This window comes from Phaseolus vulgaris, chromosome 11, assembly GCF_051622355.1.
Source record: "Phaseolus vulgaris cultivar YP4 chromosome 11, ASM5162235v1, whole genome shotgun sequence".
Classification (NCBI taxonomy): Eukaryota; Viridiplantae; Streptophyta; class Magnoliopsida; order Fabales; family Fabaceae; genus Phaseolus; species Phaseolus vulgaris.
In genome coordinates this window covers 44,247,528-44,268,458 of record NC_143508.1, presented here as the reverse complement: position 1 = coordinate 44,268,458, position 20,931 = coordinate 44,247,528, and the positions used below count along the sequence as shown (strand labels likewise).

General features: G+C 34.5%; 2 protein-coding genes across 2 annotated transcripts; both read left to right on the top strand.

Moving 5' to 3' along the window:
* Nucleotides 1–452: 452 nt before the first annotated feature.
* On the top strand, nucleotides 453–2,662 carry LOC137808354 (protein FAR1-RELATED SEQUENCE 6-like). Its single transcript, XM_090297784.1, has 3 exons — nucleotides 453–584; nucleotides 687–2,615; nucleotides 2,657–2,662. Exons 1-3 carry the CDS (start codon nucleotides 453–455, stop codon nucleotides 2,660–2,662), a joined length of 2,067 nt encoding a protein of 688 aa, XP_090153910.1.
* Nucleotides 2,663–10,083: 7,421 nt separating this feature from the next.
* LOC137810348 (proteasome subunit alpha type-6) lies at nucleotides 10,084–18,702 on the top strand. The gene is made up of 9 exons (XM_068611570.2): nucleotides 10,084–10,248; nucleotides 10,802–10,896; nucleotides 10,979–11,060; nucleotides 11,145–11,241; nucleotides 12,746–12,804; nucleotides 12,968–13,050; nucleotides 13,928–14,023; nucleotides 17,798–17,857; nucleotides 18,410–18,702. Exons 1-9 carry the CDS (start codon nucleotides 10,173–10,175, stop codon nucleotides 18,500–18,502), a joined length of 741 nt encoding a protein of 246 aa, XP_068467671.1. The 5' UTR covers nucleotides 10,084–10,172; the 3' UTR covers nucleotides 18,503–18,702.
* The last annotated feature ends 2,229 nt before the right edge of the window (nucleotides 18,703–20,931 follow it).

Here is a 20,931-nt window from a genome sequence, read left to right as displayed (position 1 = left end):
TGCTAAGTTGAGTGTAAGCTTCGTTTGGCAAGTTAAAGGAGGTAAGTAATCCATTTTCGTTCGTCTTTGGTTATTTTCTCGAGCTCAGCTGGTCCCGGATATCGGAATCCGGAATTCAAATTTTCTGCCTACGGATATTAATATCCGGAAGTCAAAATTTTGTATACGGATAATAATATCCGGAACTAGGATTTGCCTACGGATGCTGATACCGTAGTTCATATTTGCCTTACGGATGAAAATATCCGTAGTTCATAATATTGCCTTACGGATGAAAATATCCGGGACTAGTATTTGCCTTACGGATGAAAATATCCGTAGTTCATAATATTGCCTTACGGATATATATATCCGGAAGTTAACTGTTGATATTTTTTTGGTTATGGATTAATTTATCCGGAAGTGAAGTGTTAATTTTTTTCAGCAACCGAATGGATTCAACAGAGTCATACATGGGAGTTTTAGGGGAGATTGATGTGTGGGATGGATTAGATGATGTTGATCTGGAGCAATCAACAAGTTATAACGCATTAGATAATGAACACAGGGCACATGAATGTAGTGAGGCATTTTCTACAAATGAGGTATGGTCAATGTTGGGTTGTGAATGTTTTTTATATGAATTATTTTTAAATTTGGCATGATGATCAAGATGTTCTTTTAAATTTTTAAGAATGTTATTGTAGGTATTTCGTGATCGAGATGAGCTGTTAGATTGGGCGAGAAGTGTTGGCTATAGTTATGGGTTTGTCATTGTTATATTAAGGTCAGATACATGGACGGGCCAACGAGGAAGGATGACCTATGTATTGTTAGGTTGTGAGAGAGGAGGTAAATACAGACGGTATAAAAAAGAAGTAGATGTCAGTCAAACTGGAAGTAGGAAGTGTGAGTGTCCTTTCAGATTGCGAGGCAAACCAGTCAAAGGTGGTCAAGGGTGGAAGGTTGAATTAATTTGTGGTTCTCACAATCATGACTTGGCAGAGACAATGGTGGGTCATCCCTATGCTGGAAGGTTAGGTATAGAGGAAAAGGTTATGGTTGAGGATATGAGTAAAACTGCGGTGAAGCCAAGAAATATTTTACTAACCATGAAAGAGAGAAATGAGAAGAATGTGACAACGATTAAGCAGGTTTATAATGCAATCACTGTTCACCGAAGATCACAACGAGGTCACAGAACAGAAATGCAACAACTGATGTTGTTACTAGAGCGAGACAGGTACGTGCATTGGTGTAGGTGCGATGAGGTCTCTAATATTGTGCAAGATATATTTTGGACACACCCAGATTCAGTAAAATTGGTGAACTCATTTAACATTGTCATATTAATGGATAGTACGTACAAGACGAACAAGTATAGGATGTCGTTACTTGAGGTTGTTGGGATTACGTCTACAGGTTTGACTTTCTCCGTTGCATTTTGTTTACTAGCAGCAGAAAAGGAAAATAATTTTTTTTGGGCCCTTGACAGACTTAAAGGGTTGTTTTTAAGAGTTGATTCATGCCCTAGGGTGGTGGTATGTGATAGAGATGTTGCCTTAATGAATGCAATTAGAATGGTGTTTCCTGAAGCTTATAATTTGCTATGTCGGTTTCACATTGATAAAAATGTGAAAGCAAAATGTAAAATGTTGGTGCATCCAAGAGAGGCATGGGATCAAGTAATGGAAGTGTGGGGATCTGTTGTGGATTGTGATATTGTTGAGGCCTTTGAAGATCGTGTCAATGCTCTTCGAGTTGTCTGTTCTCCATGGCCTATATTTGTTGATTATGTGATGGATACATGGTTACGTCCACATAAAGAAAAATTTGTCAAGGCATGGATAGATAAGGTGATGCACTTAGGAAACACAACAAGTAACATAGTTGAGTCGGCACACTGGAGCCTAAAGAGAGTTCTTCAGAATTCGATGGGGGATTTATGTTTCTGCTGGGATTCCATCAATAAGATGATTATTTTACAACATAATGCAATCAAAGATTCATTCCAAAAGAGTTTGCATGTGGTTGGACATCGGTTCAAGGTTACAGCTTACAAAAAATTGTTAGGTTTTGTGTCTAAATATGCTTTGAACCTTATTTCAGAAGAACTTGATAGGGTTAAATCAGTGGGGTTTGATAAAAGTAGGTGTGGATGTAGTCTTACATGTACTCATGGTCTTCCTTGTGCGTGTCAATTGGCTTCATTTGGTGTTGGTAGCATACCACTTAAATCAGTACATGTGATGTGGACTCGTTTAAGTTTTGAAGACATTGCTACTGAACAATCTTCATCTGAGTTGTCAATTGATAAAGAGTTTGAGGTCATCGCGAAGCGGTTTAAAGAGTTGGATGTTGCAGGTAAGGTTAACATCAAGAGTAAATTGCAGGATATTGCCTTTCCAGAGAAAACATCTATTTACGCACCAGATCATAAGGTGAAAACAAAAGGTGCTGTAAAGATGTCTCGTCCTACCAAATTCATGAGATCAACTAAGCGAATCCCTTCTTATTTTGAACATGTGGATTTCTTACACTCACAACATGATAGTTGTGCAAGCAAAAAATCTAATGAAGAAAGCTTACCAGAAATTGTACCAGCAAAATGTATTCCTTTCCTTGATCAGTTCCCTGTAGGGTATCATCCATATATTGTTGATGTTGTTGACGTTAGGGCTGATGGCCATTGTGGCTACCGTGCTGTTGCTGCCCAATTGGGAATGGGAGAGGAGTCATGGGTTGTTGTTCGAATGAATTTGTTAAAAGAACTAAGTGAATGGAGACAAGAATATGTTCAACTCTTTGGTGGTGATGATAGATATGAATACTTGAAGAACTCACTTCTAGTGGAACACATGTCTATGGTACCAACCACTAAAACCATTTCATTTTTACATTGCATTTCTTTATTTAACTTTGTTTGTCAATTGTACTTGCAGGCAGGAACAGATAAGTGGATGACAATTCCAGACATGGGATATGTTATTGCAAATCGGTATAATGTCATTCTTGTTTCTTTGTCCATGTTACAATCATTGAGTATTTTTCCTTTAAGAACCCAAGCACCAAGTAACTTCCGTCAACACCGAATCATTGCAATTGGACATGTCCACGGAAATCATTTTGTCCAGGTATAAACTAAACCAATCAAGATTGATGTGCTAAATCAAGATTTGTGTACCTTATATTTATTACCTTTATAGGTCAAGCTCAAAGATGGTTGTCCAATTCCACCTACGGATATATTGTGGGCATCACATCGTTATCCGGCGGCCCAAACTTGGTCAACATACTACACTAGCCGGATACAAGTTTATACCCAACTAATGTCCATTAGACGATATTTGTAATTATAACATTTGTAATAGCATAATTTAGATTTATGGATGTTTAGTACATTTGCAGTTGTCCTACAATATTCACTGAAGTCACTGTTATGCCTACGGATAAAAAAATCCGGAAGTCACTGTTATGCCTACGGATAAAAAAATCCGGAAGTCACAGTTATGCCTACGGATAAAAAAATCCGGAAGTCACAATTATGCCTACGGATAAAAATATCCGTAAGTCACTATTATGCCTACGGATAAAAATATCCGTAAGTCATACTTTTGCCTACGGATAAATATATGCGTAAGCCAGTGATTTCTGTACTAATGATCATATTGAAACATATAAGGATCATATTGAAACATATAAAATAAAAGTAACGTGAAGCAAGAACCGATAAGGATCATATTGAAACATATAATTAAGGTTCAGATACATTGTCATGGATCATATTGAAACATATAATTAAGGTTCAGATACATTGTCATGGATCAAAATATTACATAAAAAGAAATCGTAATACATCTGACATATTGAGAAATCCTAATCAATCATTCCTACGTGCATGTCTCCTGACATAAACAGCTCTTTCATCAGTCGCTCCTCGTGCTAACGTAATGGCTGCTTGTATGCCTTCCCAAACAGGGCTGCCCTCCACGACATCGCCATGATCAAGTAATGGCTGCAATGTCTCTGTAATTCTACGACAAATACCCTACAAGCATGAATGACATACTATTAGAAAAAAACAATAGAAATTAATATCTTAACAAGGTTAGAAGCATACCAGAGCAGGATGTGACTCCTCATGATGACTTGGCACTGCTTCGTGATGACGTGCATCTGAGGGTACCGGTACAGGACGGTCATCCTCATCTGTATTAATCACATATGGATGTGATACAAATCTAAACCAACCCATGTACTCTTGAACGCAAGCGTCAGGATGACGTGCTATGGCATAGTCATGTATGACATAATCATTGAAATGTAACCATCGACGGTCCATTTCATTTGTATCCAGATGACCATGTCCAATTACAGATGGGTTGCGAGGGATGATCTGTGTATAGCCATACTGACGCAGAACACGTTCTGGCATGTGCAGCTGTGTCCAATTTCCAAGCCTCAAATAACCACAGAATAAGGAAATCCACTCGAATGGACGTTCTTCCCTGTGCTCGTTGTATAGACAAAACCGAATGGAAGCTGGTGTCAATGTATCCAACTGTGATCGTACAACAACAATTGAAGTACCTTTTCCAGCATCATACAGCCTGCACCGAGGTTGATCTTCAGAATACAATGCTTGCATACGTCTCATCCCTATAGACGGGAAATGCTCATAAATCCACCCCTGCAACAATGTTGCATAACCAGCTAGTTGCTTTGTATTTGCATAACTACAATCTCCTAGCTGTTCATACATGTGAGTTAGGGCAGCTGCTGCCCAAGAATATCCCCCGGTAAGCCTCAAATCAACAAAAAATCCAAGATAAAACACACTTACTGATGTAGCACTCTTGTCCGCAAAAATAGTGCAACCGACAAGGTGAAGTAAGTATGCTCTGGCAGCCACAGTCCACTGCCTCCTTGAGCATGCATCTTGATACACTTCTTTTAACCAGCTAAGGCGCACATGAGCTCCCCGACAATGTCTTGTTTCTTCAGATGCAAGTGCATGGTCAACACGGAGGGCTTCTACCAATAAATCAGTCGCCGAATCAGAATCTAAGGTTTCCTGTGTGTAAAACTGACCGACAATGGGTAAATGTAACAAATTTGACACATCATCAAGAGTGATGGTCATCTCCCCAACCGGTAAATGAAAACTGTTTGTCTCTGCATGCCACCTCTCTACAAAAGCACACAGCAGTCCTCGGTCTAGACTCTCATAACTAGCATGAAGCAGACCACCTAAGCCAGACAATTCTACAGCAGCTTCTATGCGCTCATGAGGTGCTCCTAACTTATTTATCTTCCTCCCATGTGAAACGACCTTCAGCTCACCACGATCCTACAATAATCAACATATATCATCAATAATCAGGAATACATAACAAATACAAAAATTTATTTTTCATTACTTACCAAACCATCCCACAACTGTTTGGCTACGTGATGTTCATAATTAACAAGTAAGGACTTATCCAATGGCCCTCCTGGATAGCCTTCATCATCAACTTCAACTTCTTCTTGTTCAATATAATCTTCAAACTCTTGATTTGGAATTGAAGTACTAGACCCACCCCGTTTTCTTCTAATCGATGCAGTTGGACGCACACGATCCAAATTAGAACTTCCTCCACCTCTAGTCCGCACCATCTTACATTTCATAAAAGTAACATTCAATCCAACATATATAACAAAATTATAACACATATAGTTTAAAACACTTGTGAAAAATTTCACACTAATATGGATATTAATATCCGCAGACCAATAACAACAATCCGGATAAAAATATCCGCAAGTCAAACGTAGCTTACGGATAAAAATATCCGGAACCCACTTTTGAATTACGAACAAAAAAATCCGGAACCAATTCTTGCACTACGGATAAAAATATCCGTAAGCCATTAATGAAGTCCGGATGAAAAAATCCGGATGCCAATATTCTTCTGCGGATAAATTTATTCGGAACCAAATGGTGGTCTACGGATAAAATTATCCGGAAGCAAAGGGTGATCTGCGGATAAAATTATCCGGAATGTACTACTCTACGAAGAAAAATCCATGAACGGTACCTCAACTTCTTTGACGATGAAGCACTCACGACGAAGCAAACCAACTCTGCTCACGGTGGCTCACGGTGGCTCACGGTGTCTCCCTGCAACTTCACGGTGGCTGCTGCTGCTTCACGGTGGCTGCTGCTTCACGGTGAAGAAGAAGAAGAAGAAGAAGAACCCTATTGTTGGGTGCAGGCATTGGGTGCAGATCATAATTTAAGTGTTTTTAATTTCATTAAGGGTAATATGGTCTTTTCACAAATCTGATTGGGTGCCAGTCACAAAGCATTGGGTGCAGGGAGAATGAGCCAAAAATGAGATGTGTTCTCCTGTTTTAAGTTGGATAAGGTGAGTGCTCCGGAATGGAAATTGGTTTTTCATAATGGAGTTTCTGGAAGAGAAAAAACCATCTCAGGGTCATTTTCATCATTTCATGCTTTTTATGGAGGTGAGGAAGAAGAATGATGGGGTGAAGGAAAAAGAATGATGGGTATTGAAAGAAACACCCAAATTTTCTACAACTAAAGGAGTTGGACCATTTTAACAACTCTAGATGATTAAGTAAATATTTGTCTTGAACCATATTGCTCAATAACTTTGTTCTTATATTTTTGCATTATATATATATACTCACATTCATTAAAAATGTAAGTAAAATATTTTAATAAGTAAATAATTTAAATTATAAAATAATTGAATGCCAAACTTAAAATTAGTCATTTAACTAGAAATATAATATAATCCTTAACTTTTTATTTTGTTATAATTTATTATTTTTATGTAATTTTTTAATTAAAATATAATTAATAATTTGATATATGATTGATTATATATATATATATATATTTATATTTATTTATAATTAAACATGTAAAAATGGTGCAAGACGTTATAGTAGGTTTATCTCGATAAAACTCAACGAAAATGAGAATCACTATTAGAATTTTAAACTCGAAACTTCTAACCTTAACCTATTTTCACCTTCCTTCTAATGGAAACAAAGACTAGGTTAAATAAACTTGCCACGCTTGCACTTTTTCCATTAAGAATAGTTATATAATATATCCTTCACTAATTGTATAAACACCATCCCCCATTATCAAATTTGAAGCATTAGGTAAAGGTGTCATATGTTGCCAAAGTACTTTTCCCTAGTGATTACTAACAACAACATAGAGTGATTAATCCATTTTGAAAATAATGGCATAATATTTCTTTTCATGTGAACCAGTTCTAAGATTACAATTCCATATTCTCAAACATTTTCTCATTAATCATTGTAAAAAGAATAAAAAAAATAAGAAGGGATGGTTGAATTTTGTTTTAACAATTTTGCAGTTTTTCGCTGATATCATCTATTTAGATGCTATCACATAAAATATAGATAAAATATTTGAGAAATATTTGTAAAAAGCTAGTTTTCGTCAAACGATGAATACGATGTATCAGCATGTTCATTTATGCTCAGTCTAATTCTAAGTTTGAGTCTTTCTAAGGAGCAATCAAACTTTTCTTACTTGGCCAATTCTTTCTTCTTAGCAAGGAACATTCATGTCTCATGTGTTTATACTTGTTGCATTCGAAGCAAATAATGTCTTATGAAGAGTGGAAATCTAATGATTCCTTGTCCCCTTCTTTTAAGTAATTTCTTAAACCTTTTGGATATGTTAGGGACTTCATCATCTGTTGAATAATCTTACTCTTCTCCATATATGTTTCCCTTGTTTTCCTTTTGCTTGGTGATTGTCTATTTTGACGAGGATTTTGCTTGTAGTTCTTTCTCTACAACAGTCATAACCTCCTTTTGTTCTTTGTTCTATATGTGGACTTTATGAACTCTCTGAATTCCAAGAAGTTAATCCCATGTAAGCTTATTAATTTATCTAACCACAACGACAAATGTTGTCTTGGGTTTCTAGATTTTTTGCATAGTGTCCAACAACTTTAGATTTATCCGAGCTTCGGAGAAGCTTTGTCCAAGAGTTTCTAAACCATTTAGAAGAATCTACATTATTCTAAACATGTCACCAACAAATTCTTTTTTGTCTTCACACCACTACTTTTTTTGGCAAATTCTCCCTCCACCTCTATATCTTCCCTTGCACCTTCATATTAATTGTGAAAAGTTAGTTTTAATTTTGTTTAATAAACCTAAATGAAACATAATCTCATCTTTTTAAATAACCTTAATTGCATCCCCCGCACCCTCATTCCTCCCTTTGAGTTGCAATACTTTCATTATTCTCCAGTCGTAGCGTTTGAGTAGTTCTATCATTTAAACATGTGATAAGGATGACAAGAAGATTTGTTATATTCGACGTTCCTCAGTGTGGAGATTTTTTTTTTTTAGTTTAGTACTCCTTTTTTGCACATGTTGTTTTTTTGTGACTTCCAAAAAAATAAAAAAAAATAAGTGAACAAAAATACAACCAACACTAGTAATAAAACCACAAAACTTACCTAAAGCACGAAAAATAACTAAACTACCAACGTTCACCATCAACCACCACAAACAATCACCACCACTTGAAAATAAAGAAGAAGACACTAGAGTTTCCACCATACCCAGAAGAATATTGTTGAAATTAAAAAAAAAAAATATGGAGGTACAAGAGAATGTATAGAAAGGCATGGAGAATTTGCATTTTTTTAAAATACCAATATTATTTTAGTCATTTCTTTATGCACCTCTATAGTTTCTTATGACACCCTCATATTCTTTAAAAGGCCAAAATTGTTCATTATGAATTCTACAATCTGGAATAAGTTGTAGAATTCATAATACAAAATTTGCACTATGGATTTATAATTCGAAGGAATGTAGAATATAAATTTTGGTTTGTAGTGTAGATTATAGAATTCAAAATACATTGTATTATGAATTTTAGAATCCGAAATACAAATTTTGTATTATGGATTCTACAATTTAGAATACAAATTTTGAATTTCGGATTCTACAATTCGGAACACATTAACTCCATTAATTTGTAGTGCAATCCAGATTACTATTTTTTTTTTTGTATTTTGAATTATACAATCTGGAATACTAAAAAAATTATATTTTAAATTGTGCAAGCCGAAATACAAAAAATGAATTATGAATTGTACAATTTAGAATACAATTTTTTCTGCTTAGATGACATAGGTGAGGGACTACTGGGATACTATATTTCCTTGCCACATGCTGAAATGGCCAGTGTCATCAAATATTTCCACCGCCAATTTCAAATTGGACACCGGGAACCTCGACCATGATGACAAGGAGCTCGACACCCTGGGTGGAATATTTAAGACAACATCCTTCTCTTCTCAATCTTTATTTGTCATTACAGACTCAAAATATAGTGTTCAATATTATGAAAAATTTAGACAACCCAAAGGCAAACCTTCGACTCTTGATACCACTTGTAGGGGAAAATTGGGTAATTTCCCTACTAAAACATCACAACTAGTGAAATGAACCAATTCAAAACACTAACAGAGCTACCCGACAAATAATATTGAATACTATAACAGAAAAAGAAAGTAGCATAATACCAATAAATAAAGCAGAATAATAAAAGAGATAAAGAGAAAAAACACAACTGAAACTTGTTAACGGAGTTCGGTCTGTTTAGTCTAATCTCCGAGCACAACTGAAACAACCCGCTTTTATTAATGTGAGAGAAAATATTACAAATTGGGATATTAGCAATGAAGGAGGAGATGTTAATTTATAATACTCAAACCCCTTCCTAAATAATTCTCATCGATGTGGGACTTGAGATTAAGCTAAAATCAACAGTTGCTGCAATTGAGAAGGAGAATAAGGGTGCTTAATAAAGAAGAGGGTGAAATGGTAATTTCGCTTCTTATATGGAGGTGCAGGAAGAATTGCCCTCACTGGGTGCAGGAAGCAATTTCTAAACCTCACAGACCCAATGGCTTGGCCCATTTGACGCTTCTGGATCTAAAGAAGAAAACCCCCTTGTTTTCTTGAGAAGGAAGTTGAAATCGACGCTTTAAACGAAAAGAGCACCGTCTCCACTCTCGACATCTTCGTTGCACTTTCTACAAAACTAGTACACCACTCGTCGCCGCCGTCGACCACCGCAAGCGCCGTCGAACTCCGCGTCATCCGTTAGGGCTAAGATGAGTCGAGGAAGTGGAGGTGGATACGATCGTCACATCACTATTTTCTCTCCCGAGGGACGTCTCTTCCAAGTTGGTATGTAACTCGAATCTCTTCTTTTACTGTAACCTCTCGCAACATCGACGTTTTGATAAGTCAAATGCGGTTTAGATCTTTCACGCCATGGACCGACCTAATCTCTGCAATTCAGTGCGGAAAAACAATATGTTTTGTTATTTAGATGAAATCTTTGTTGTAATTTGTGATTTAAGTTTAAATTAGTTGTAGTGGAGTAGTGAGCTAGGTTAGTAAGGTGGAAATCAGAAGTGAAGAAATGTTCATGACTCTGAATTGATTGGTTGCGTGCGAACTTACGAATGGAATATTTTGTTCTCTTTTCATAATTTGAGTATGTCTGTTTCAATCCTGTTTTCTTGTGTTTTTTTTTTCAATTTTGGGAATAATGTAATGTTCAGCCCTGTTTTAGCCCTATCAAAGGCTGGCTTAAATCTGTAACTCCCTCTAATTAATGAAATGGCCTGGATTGGCGTGGGTTTATGATTTTTCATTACACTTGTTTCGAAATGAGTTGACTAGTAAGTTAGGCTGTAGTGTTGTGTGGTTGAATTTTTTATCCATCATGAAACAGAGTATGCTTTCAAGGCTGTTAAAGCTGCTGGAATCACCTCAATCGGTGTCCGAGGAAAGGATTCCATCTGTGTTGTTACTCAGAAGAAGGTTCCGGTGAGTACTGAAAGTTGGTTCTTTGATCTTTGCTTTGCTTGTGAGTATTTGTGCTGGATGCTTAAGTTAGGATAACATGCAGGATAAGCTTTTGGACCAGACAAGTGTTACACACCTCTTTCCCATCACAAAGTACCTTGGTTTGTTGGCGACTGGCATGACAGGTATATTTTTCAGACCTATTTAGAACTGAATTTTCCTTACATTATAAATTCTCTCTTGCTTTATTTTGGAATACCTCTTTCCAGCTGATGCTAGGACACTTGTCCAACAAGCAAGAAATGAAGCAGCTGAGTTTCGTTTTACAAATGGATATGAGATGCCTGTAGATGTGTTGGCTAGATGGTAAGCAGTTCAGTTTTTTTTAAAATTATTTTTCCACCATAATATCAAGCTGCATATTTTTCTTTTTCATATCTGCTTTGGAATTATCATTGTTTAGTGAATAATTTCATCTGCACTTCATTTAATGTAACTAGAAATGTAAAACAATAGGCATTAATCCACATTGCTGTAACGTGCTTCTATAATTGGGTTGCGACTGGGAGGTCTATTGCTCCTTCTACCTCGTTGACTAGGTAGATTGCAAGCTTAGGATTCAGTAATCAGCATAATGTACTAATTAATTAGTTTTCTAAGGATTGAATTTATTTGGTGATTGGTGAGATTGTTCATTGATGTCTTTCGTTTTTTCCTAGTTGGTTTGATAAAGAACTTACTGCAAAATTTATAGTAAAGTTATTGGTGATTAATTGTCTCATGCTTTTCCATCTACCTTGTTATCTATCTGTGGTTTTCTGTCATCTTCACCTAGTTTTTCTAACATAGTAAGTAATAAACTAGTCGTGTCCAAATTTTCATCCAGTTTCTGGAAATGGCACTGATTATGATTAAAAATTTGTGATATAAAAGTATTTGGCAAAGGATAGTATACCATTTTTGTAGACACTTTTAGAGCTTGAGATTTCTTTGGCTGCATTAATGTACTTACTAAAGTTCCTTAAAAACAATGCTAACAGCTTTTGCAGCAGTGGCACTGTGGTAGTGTTGTTTGTTGTAGCACTAGCATTACTTCTAAATAACGTGTGTTTTGCTTTCAATTTATAGTTGGATGTAGATGTAGCGTATTATGTCTGGGTAATCTGTTCTGTTTGTTAGGATTCACTTATGTGATCTCTGAAAGGATTATCTAACAGATTTGTAAAGTTTAATATGTCTTCTAGCTCAAACATTCAAAATTGTGATGTTATTTTTGTCATTGTTATGCGTTCCAGTTTTGAAGTAGCTAGTAATTTAATGTGGGTTCTATGAAGAAATCTATGTGACATGGCTGATGCATGCAGAATAAATTTAATTGCAGTAGTAGTTTTGTCTATGCGCATTGTGGAAGGTTTTTGAGATACCCCCGTTTTTGAAGTTAGTAGTCAGGACATACTTTCTATAACTGAAAACACATGTGCTCTTAGGCTGCTGCCTTGTTAGTGTAGTATTCAATTTGATATAGTTTTTGTTATAGGTATTTTTATCAGCTGTTTGTTTACAGCTTTGTTTCTTTTCATTCTCTATATAAAGAGAATCTTTGTTTTCCTTTGTACATTTTATCAATACAAAAATTACCTTTTCTGTTTCTCTTCTCTCTCTCATTCTCTCTTAACTCTAATATGCCTCAACATATAATCTTAGATTGAAATAATCTTTTTATAGCCATTAATCTGTTAAATCGAATTTGATTGTAGTTTTGACTTTTATCAAAGGTTAGATTATTTGACTTAGTGTATATTAGGGTTTTACAATTTGTCAATATTACTAACATCTTTGTGACTGCCTTTGTTATCTTTTATACTTGCAGGATTGCAGACAAATCACAAGTCTATACCCAGCATGCTTATATGAGACCACTTGGAGTAGGTAGGTTTTCTTATTTGCTTTTTCCCCGCTTAACAATTTTGAACTTGTTTGAAAATCACAAATTGTTTTTGTATCATAAATAATATTTTATAATTCAATTACCTACGGTTTTTATTGATGCCATTTCTTCATTCTATGATTTCAAATCTATTGTGCCATGAAGTTGCTATGGTTTTGGGTATTGATGATGAATATGGACCACAGCTTTACAAATGTGATCCTGCTGGTCATTACTTTGGTCACAAGGTACGTAGAAGATCTTTTCTCACTTTGATTGACCTTAGATATTTCAGTGGTTTGTTGCTATTTAATATGAGACGATGAAAAACACGTTGATAATAAACTCAATTTCATAAAAGTTTCTAAGTTATATTTTTTTTTTCTATTTAAATGTCTCATGCATTGGAAACAATTATCTCACATAATCAAATATTTAAATGAGGGGGTTGGGCTACGCCAAGATTAACTGCCTTTACTTCATGAAAGTTGTTTATTCCGGTTCTTTTATTACCGGTGTAAGATTGCATTCTTTGAGCTTACTGAAATTTATTGATTGAACTAAGGAACCAAATGAAAGGTTATCATGACATTATAGCTACAGTTCTGTTTGACCCAGAAAAGTAGGGATTTTAACTAGTCAATAATGGGGGGAAAGGAGTATGTAAATTAATGATTTTTTAAAAATGAATTAGCTGCCTTGAATCCATCATAAGTTGTTTATGTTATGAACTTTATGTTGTAATTATCTTTATAGTGTACTAGTGTTATAAAATATGTAATCATGTCCAAAAGATTTAGAGCCTTCAACCGCTGTAAAATTGCCCCCTCCTTATTTGGTCTAAATTTTTCTTTCTACTAGAACTAGTGACATTGAGAAACTTATGCGTCTTTGGTGCTTGGTGATTCTGTTATTTAAAAAAAAAACTGTATTGCAATTTTCTTTTTGTTAGATCTGGTGACTACATTTCCTTTTTAATTTTCCATTGCTTATCCACATTTGAACCTTGTAAACTTTTCAAAGCAATGGATGGTGTTTCTGTTTCTTCATTACTTCATCATTTGTAATTTGTTTGCCTTGTATACATAAATTTAAGTGTCTAAGAATCTATTATGATGTACTCAGGCCACAAGTGCTGGATTGAAGGACCAAGAGGCAATTAATTTCTTGGAAAAGAAGATGAAGGGTGACCCTGCATTTACTTATGAGGAGACAGTTCAGGTAGTGCTCTTTTTTCCTCCTCACTCCATTTTTATCTGTTTAGTTTGAGAAATAAACAATCTTTCTACTGGGTTTTTGGTTGGTGTGGAAAATGAAGAAGCCATATAGTGTCTCCAAGAATGTGTGTTTTCCTCCTCACTCCATTTCCTCCATTCTTTTTTGGATACACAATGAATTTTGTTGATTTTTTCTTCTAGCAACACAATTATATTCTATAGCTGTGCTATTATGATCTATCACAATTAGACTGCATGAAACTTACTGGACAAAATGTTGGATTCACTTGTGTTTGCTGAAGATTATCTGGGTTTTAATGGAAGGTGAAAAGTCTGAAAAATGAGTGAGAGTAGATGTAAATAATCTTAGTTTTGGATTTGCTTAGAATAGAATAAATAGTTTTAAATAGAATTTTTTGTGAATATGTTGTGTGCTTTGTGCTGTATTTAGTTCCTAGATATATCTTTTCATATTCTCATTTATGTATCCAAGTTATTATACATATGAGATCCTAAGAGAGGGAAATACACTCTCTCAAATTCATTCTAAATTCTTTTGTATTTTTCTCAAGTTGGAATCAGAGCGGGTCGATCCTGTTCTGGGTATTTCTGTTTGGCAAAGGAAATGTCTATCAATCACTCTCCCGCCGTTTGTTGTTGTTCATTGCCGTCTGCCACCAGAGTTTTGTACTCCAATTTTGGGTCCAGTGCGCCTTGAGGAGTGCGACCCAACCCCAGTGGTTGCTCATTTAGATTCTGACTGACAAGCTATCACGTGTAGTCCAACTGTTACGTTGCCCTAGGTACGTGTGTCTTACGTGTCGCCTTCCAGTGGTCAAAATCTTCCCAGACCACAACTCTTTGATTCGTCGAAGCATTCTAAGCCCATTTCCACCCTCGGTTCTTTGTTGGTGAATCTTCTAGTGTTAAACATGATTTCTCTCACTAGAAACCCTAGCTTTCTCTCACTAGAAACCCTAGCTTTCTCTCTCTAGAAACCCTAAGTTGCCTATTCTTTATTGCATTATTGGAATGTGTCAAGAATTTGCTGAGTCTTTTGCAATGATTTCTACTCGTGAAAAAGGTAGTCGTGGCACTAGATGAGTGGGACACACCCAAGAGAGTTGTTACTTTTTACATGGCTTTCCTACAAGGCAGCCAATATTTCCAAATATGAAGGTTCTAAGCTAATGTACTCTAATGAAGAATATCAGGGATATTTAAGGTTTAATTCCAGTAGCCTAAGCCTAAGGATGAAATCCAGAACCAAATCATTTAGAACTCCTAGCTTGTCAACAACAACTTGCGTTTCACAATCTATGGAGAGTCAAAATCCATGGATAATTGACTTAGGTGCATATGATAGAAATATATCTTTCTTCTCTTTTCTATCATTTCATAAAACACCTTGTTTCATAATGCTAGCCAACAAATCTAGCGTAGCTTCCCAAGGAATTGGTGAGGTTTGTCTTTCTCCCTCATTAATCTTAAAATTTGTTCCGTTTGTTCATGCTTGTAGTAGTCCAATTTCTTTAAGCCAATTAAGTAAATCTTGAATAATTGAATTGTTTAGTAACTTTTGTTGCCAACTCTTTTGTTATACAAGAATGTGGTACGAGTTGAATGATTGGCGAAGGAAATGAATCTAGAGTCCTATACTACCTTGGTACTAGATCATCTACATCTTGTGTTGCATCCTCATCTCCTAAATTGCTTCATGAACGCTTAGGTTATTCTCATTTGTCAAAATTAAAAAAAATGGTTTCTAAACTTAATAGTCTCCGAACTTTGGAATGCGAATCATGTCAATTAGGAAAGCATGTTAGGAAATTAAACATTTTGAATCTAGACGTGATTTTGTTTTCTTTATCATCCATTCTGATGTTTGGGGGCCAAGTCGTGTGTCATATTTTGGTTTTGGATATTTTGTTACTTTCATTGATGAGTTTTCTAAATGCACTTGAATTTATCTAATAAAACATTGTTATGAACTTTTGTCTATTTTTATGTCTTTCCATAATGAAATTAGAAATCAGTTTGGAAAGGTAATCAAAGTCTTACGAAGCAAGGAATATTTTTCCTCTGAATTTATCTAAACTCCTAAGCTCACATGGCATTTTGCATCAGTCTACCTGCCCTTGTACACCTCAACAAAATGGTATAACAAGAGGAAAAAAAATGGACATCTACTTATTGCTTGGTGCAAATATACCTATTCATTATTTGGGTGATGCCATCCTCATTGCTTGTTTTCTCATTAACAAAATGTCTTCATTTTCACTTGAAAATAAAGTTCTCTACTCCATTCTATTTCCAAAAGAAACTGCTCTTTCATATTGCTGCACGTATTTTTGGTTGCATATGCTTTGTTCATTATGTCTCCAAGTTAGATAATCTCACAGTTAGAGCCATCAGATGTGTCTTATTGGGCTATTCTTAACTTCTAAAAAGATATCAATGTTACTCTCTTGAAACCAAGAAGTATTACATGTTTACCAATGTCACCTTTTTTGAACCAACTCCCTTCCCTCCTTCTACACAAGATTCTAATTCTCTCCAACATGTTGTTCCGATGCACTTAGTTGATTTTTTTGTTCCTTTTGCTCCCAACACCTAGAATACCATAAAAAATCCTCGTGAACCATTGTCATCACCTTTTATTACCTATCAACACAAGAACCAAATAGCTAGTCCGAACTCACTTCAACAAGTCCTTCTCAATCATCACCTAATACCACGACTCTTGATCATGATGACTTGAGTTTGCTATTTGCAAAGGTACTTAATATACCCATAATCCTCAATTTACAATTTTCTTAGCTACCACAAGCGGTCTCCTTATTTTTCCTTTATTTCTTCTGTCTCTTCTATTACTTTTCCTAAAAATGTGATAGAAGACTTGATCATCTAGGGTGGCGATAAGCCCCAATTACTGAAATGCAGGCTCTTGGACAAATCAAAACATGGGAGTTAGTTCTTTTATCTTCTGGGAAGAAAACAGTAGACTATCGTTGGGTCTATGCCATTAAGGTTGGATCTAACAGTGAAGTTGATTGACTCAAAGCTCGATTGGTGGCTAAGGAGTATATATGGGCTTGACTACAATGATATTTTTTCTCTGTTATGACTACGGTTAGACTTTTCATTGCCATGTCAGTCATTTGTCATTGACCCCTTCATTAATTAGATATAAAAAATGTGTCTAGAAGAGAGTCTGTATGGGAGCAACCTCCTGGGTTTGTTGCTCAAAGGAAGTCTGGTTTGGTTTTTAAGTTGCGTCACTTTCTCTATAGTCAAATTTCCATGGGTTTGGTTTCGGAAGTTCAGCCCCATAGTTGAATTTTGGGCTTGAAACACATTGAGGCAAACCATTCTCTTTTCTATTGTCACACCTCCCTTGGAAAATGTGTTAGAGTAGATAGTTTTAAATAGAACTTATTGTAAAGGTGATGGTAGTTGAATCGTGATCCAAATTATGTATCGGAGAGCTTATATTTGAATTGTGGATCATAAGATTCATAAACATTTAAAAAATGTAACATATAAGACTTTTGAACATGTAAAGATATAATTAATATAAGACATTTAAACATGTAAAGATATAATTAATAATCACAACCACATTCAAAATGAGTGATTGTATCACTGGACAAATTAGGTAATGTTATAATGCAACTAAAGGCATTTGATTTTTTTTTTAATATTTATTTTGTTAATAGTTATTAAATTTCGTTTCTATGTTCTGAATTCATGATTTTCCTGCCTGTTTTTTTATCAGACTGCCATTTCTGCTCTCCAATCAGTTCTTCAGGAGGATTTTAAGGCCACTGAGATTGAGGTAGGACTTTGTTCCCCTTGTTAATTGAAATTTGCAAAACAAGCCATATCTTACTTTAAAAAGTTATTGCAGGATTTCATTCATGTTTAATCCCTAGTAAAGGACTAAAACTGGTCTTTAATATTAAAGATTTTTAGCAAGTTGCTTATTCCTTCTCGTTAAATGTAAGCCGTATATTTTTTTGTCGTACACAGCATATTGCGTTTGTTTTAACAGGCAACTCGGGTCAGAACATTTTTCTCCTGTTCTCCTTATTTCATTAGTTTTACTTGTACGTGATGAATAGGCAAGATCTGTAATCTAACTTCTCAGTCTCTCGTGTTGCAATTGATTGTTGATTCTAATGCTTAATGTGGACTATTAACAAGTGAAAATGGTGGGTAAACTGTAGGATTGTATTTGAATTTTAAAATTACATTCAGTGGCATAAATCAGTATTACGTTTTTGCTCTAAAGTGCGAGACTTGAAGAATTAAAATTCCTGTGGTTATAACCATTGAACAAACGTATTCTTCACTGACTTGTTGCAAATGGTTGTCTTGCGTTTTCCAGGTTGGAGTGGTGCGGAAGGATAATCCAGAATTCAGAGTTCTAACCACTGAGGAAATTGATGAGCACTTGACTGCAATAAGTGAGCGTGACTGAGTTCTTCATAAGCAAGCATATAATTGTTCAATCTTTCTAATGCTAGATTAAATTATGTACTTGTTTTCTGGGATCACATTCACTGAATTGATTTCCTTGTGATTTTGATTAGTAAGTAACCGAAGAATGTTGTTGAAGATGGTATTTTACTATTAAAACACGTTGCTGATTACGAAATCAAGTCATGCATAATCTTCAAATTTGTTGCCTAGGGATTTCACCTTCAACTTCAGTACTGGATGTCATCGTTCTTTAAAATTAAAAAAAAATGACTATTTTGAGTTTTTCCTATGAAATCATCCAAATAAAATTATTTAATGACAATTAAATTTTTTATTAAACAGTTGAAAAGGTAAATAAAAATATTAACTATCATTTTTCTTCCAAAGATAGTAAATTTGCTTTCTAAATTCTTTCTGTAATTTTACTCTCTTAACTTTTAATTATTAATAATTTTGGTTCTTGGACTTCATTTTGTGCAATGTTCATAATTTAATTCTTAAGTATTTGTAACTTTATTAAGTTTTATCCCTAACGAAAGATAGTAAAAAATCATACCAAAGTGAGTGACAACATTCATTCATCGATTTGAATATTATAAACTTAATAATTCATGTGATAGGATATGTGTTTAAAAACTATTGCATATAAAACAAAAAATCAACAAAATTATTTTTATAGCATTTGAACAATTAACCATTACAAATATCACTATTGTAAAAAAAAAAAATCACTTTAATCATCTTATTATTTTTTATAATCAATTTTCTAATGAATTAGGAAACAAATTTTCATGTTTACACTTAGTACCATGCTTGAACTTATTTGATGTAAAAGTTGGAATGATAATTTTCTTTAACACGTGAAGACATACTAAGATTTAGATAGGTGGAGAAATGTTATAGAAGATAGCAATAAATTAGAGTAAATTAGTTATCATAATTTATATTGGTTTTGATTTTTTTATTCGCAACTTGATCAGTTAATTTTATCTTTTTCATTAAATATAGTGGTTGGTATGATTTTTTTTTTAAATATAGTGAACTATTATTCAGGATGTACCTCTTTGTAATTATACAGTTATTTTTATTAATTTTTAACATTTATGTACTTAAAATAATAAATAAAATTTCTTACTATTTCATAATAAATAAGAAAGAAAATAACTTCACGTTTTGAACTCATCCTAACATTTATGGGAGAATATATAGATTGATCGGGTATGGGAATATATGTTTATATATATATATATGTTTATATATATATATATATATATATATATATATATATATATATATATATTTGGTCTTCTTTCTATACTAATCAAACTAAATGTTTATTTTTTTAAGTCATTTAAAAGACTTTTAGTTTATTTCTATTTTAAAATTTATGTAATTATTTTTTGTTGTTGTTATTTGAAATTAAAGAGAGAAAAATAATATCATTTTTTCTATTTTTAATTTTCTATTTTTAAAAAATAAAATCATGTAATGAATATCTAGGTAGGTACGAATGTAAATACAAGTATACTGGTTGTTCAACAGGAACGAAGATGAGACACAAATTTCATTCTTATCTAACATAGGAAAGAGAATGTTTATGTGCTTTTATTTTGAGAGAAAAGTATAGTAAAAAATTGAACTCATTTTGTTCTACCATCATCCCTCATATAAATTGTTGTTTGTATCTTGAATGATTTATCTTAAAATTGAACTTAAAGACAATTTATTCACATAATTTTGTATAAAAAGATAATCAATAAATATGTATTTTGTCCAAAAAAAAAAAAGAAGAAGATATAAAGTACTTATAAATTAGATCGAAGCAATATTTAAATTCTTATGGATATTGAACTTGAATTTAATAACTCAATATTCAATAATCTAATATTTAAATTCTTATGGATATTGAACTTGAATTTAATAGCTCAATATTCAATAATCTTGTTAGTTGAGTACTGATCTTGCAGGAGATTCAAACGTCGAAGGATTCGCCACGTCAAATTCTATCTTCCACCTCCTCAACCGCGACAAGTGCAAGAACGCTCCAGGAACTTCACAAGAACTCCAAGCAAACCTGCGAAACACACCAAACGGCGCCTCTAGCGGCCGATTGCACTCCGATGCTCAAGTCAACCTTACAAAACCACCAAAGAACTAAGAATCTCTGCGAGACTCGTGTGCACTCTGTGTGTGTGTAAACTAGTAACTTGCAAGAATGAATCTTACCTCCTTTTGCATGAGCATGGAATGCCCTTTATATACTCTGTTGCGCACCTAAGTTATCCGTGCATGAAGTAACTTAGCGCGTTTCTTCAACTAGGTGGCTCGTGCAATCTCAGTGTGAATACCAAGTGTGGCTTGGCTAAGCGCACGCACTAGGCATCACCTACTGTGTGAACGATCACCTCTGCTTTGCACCATGCACGT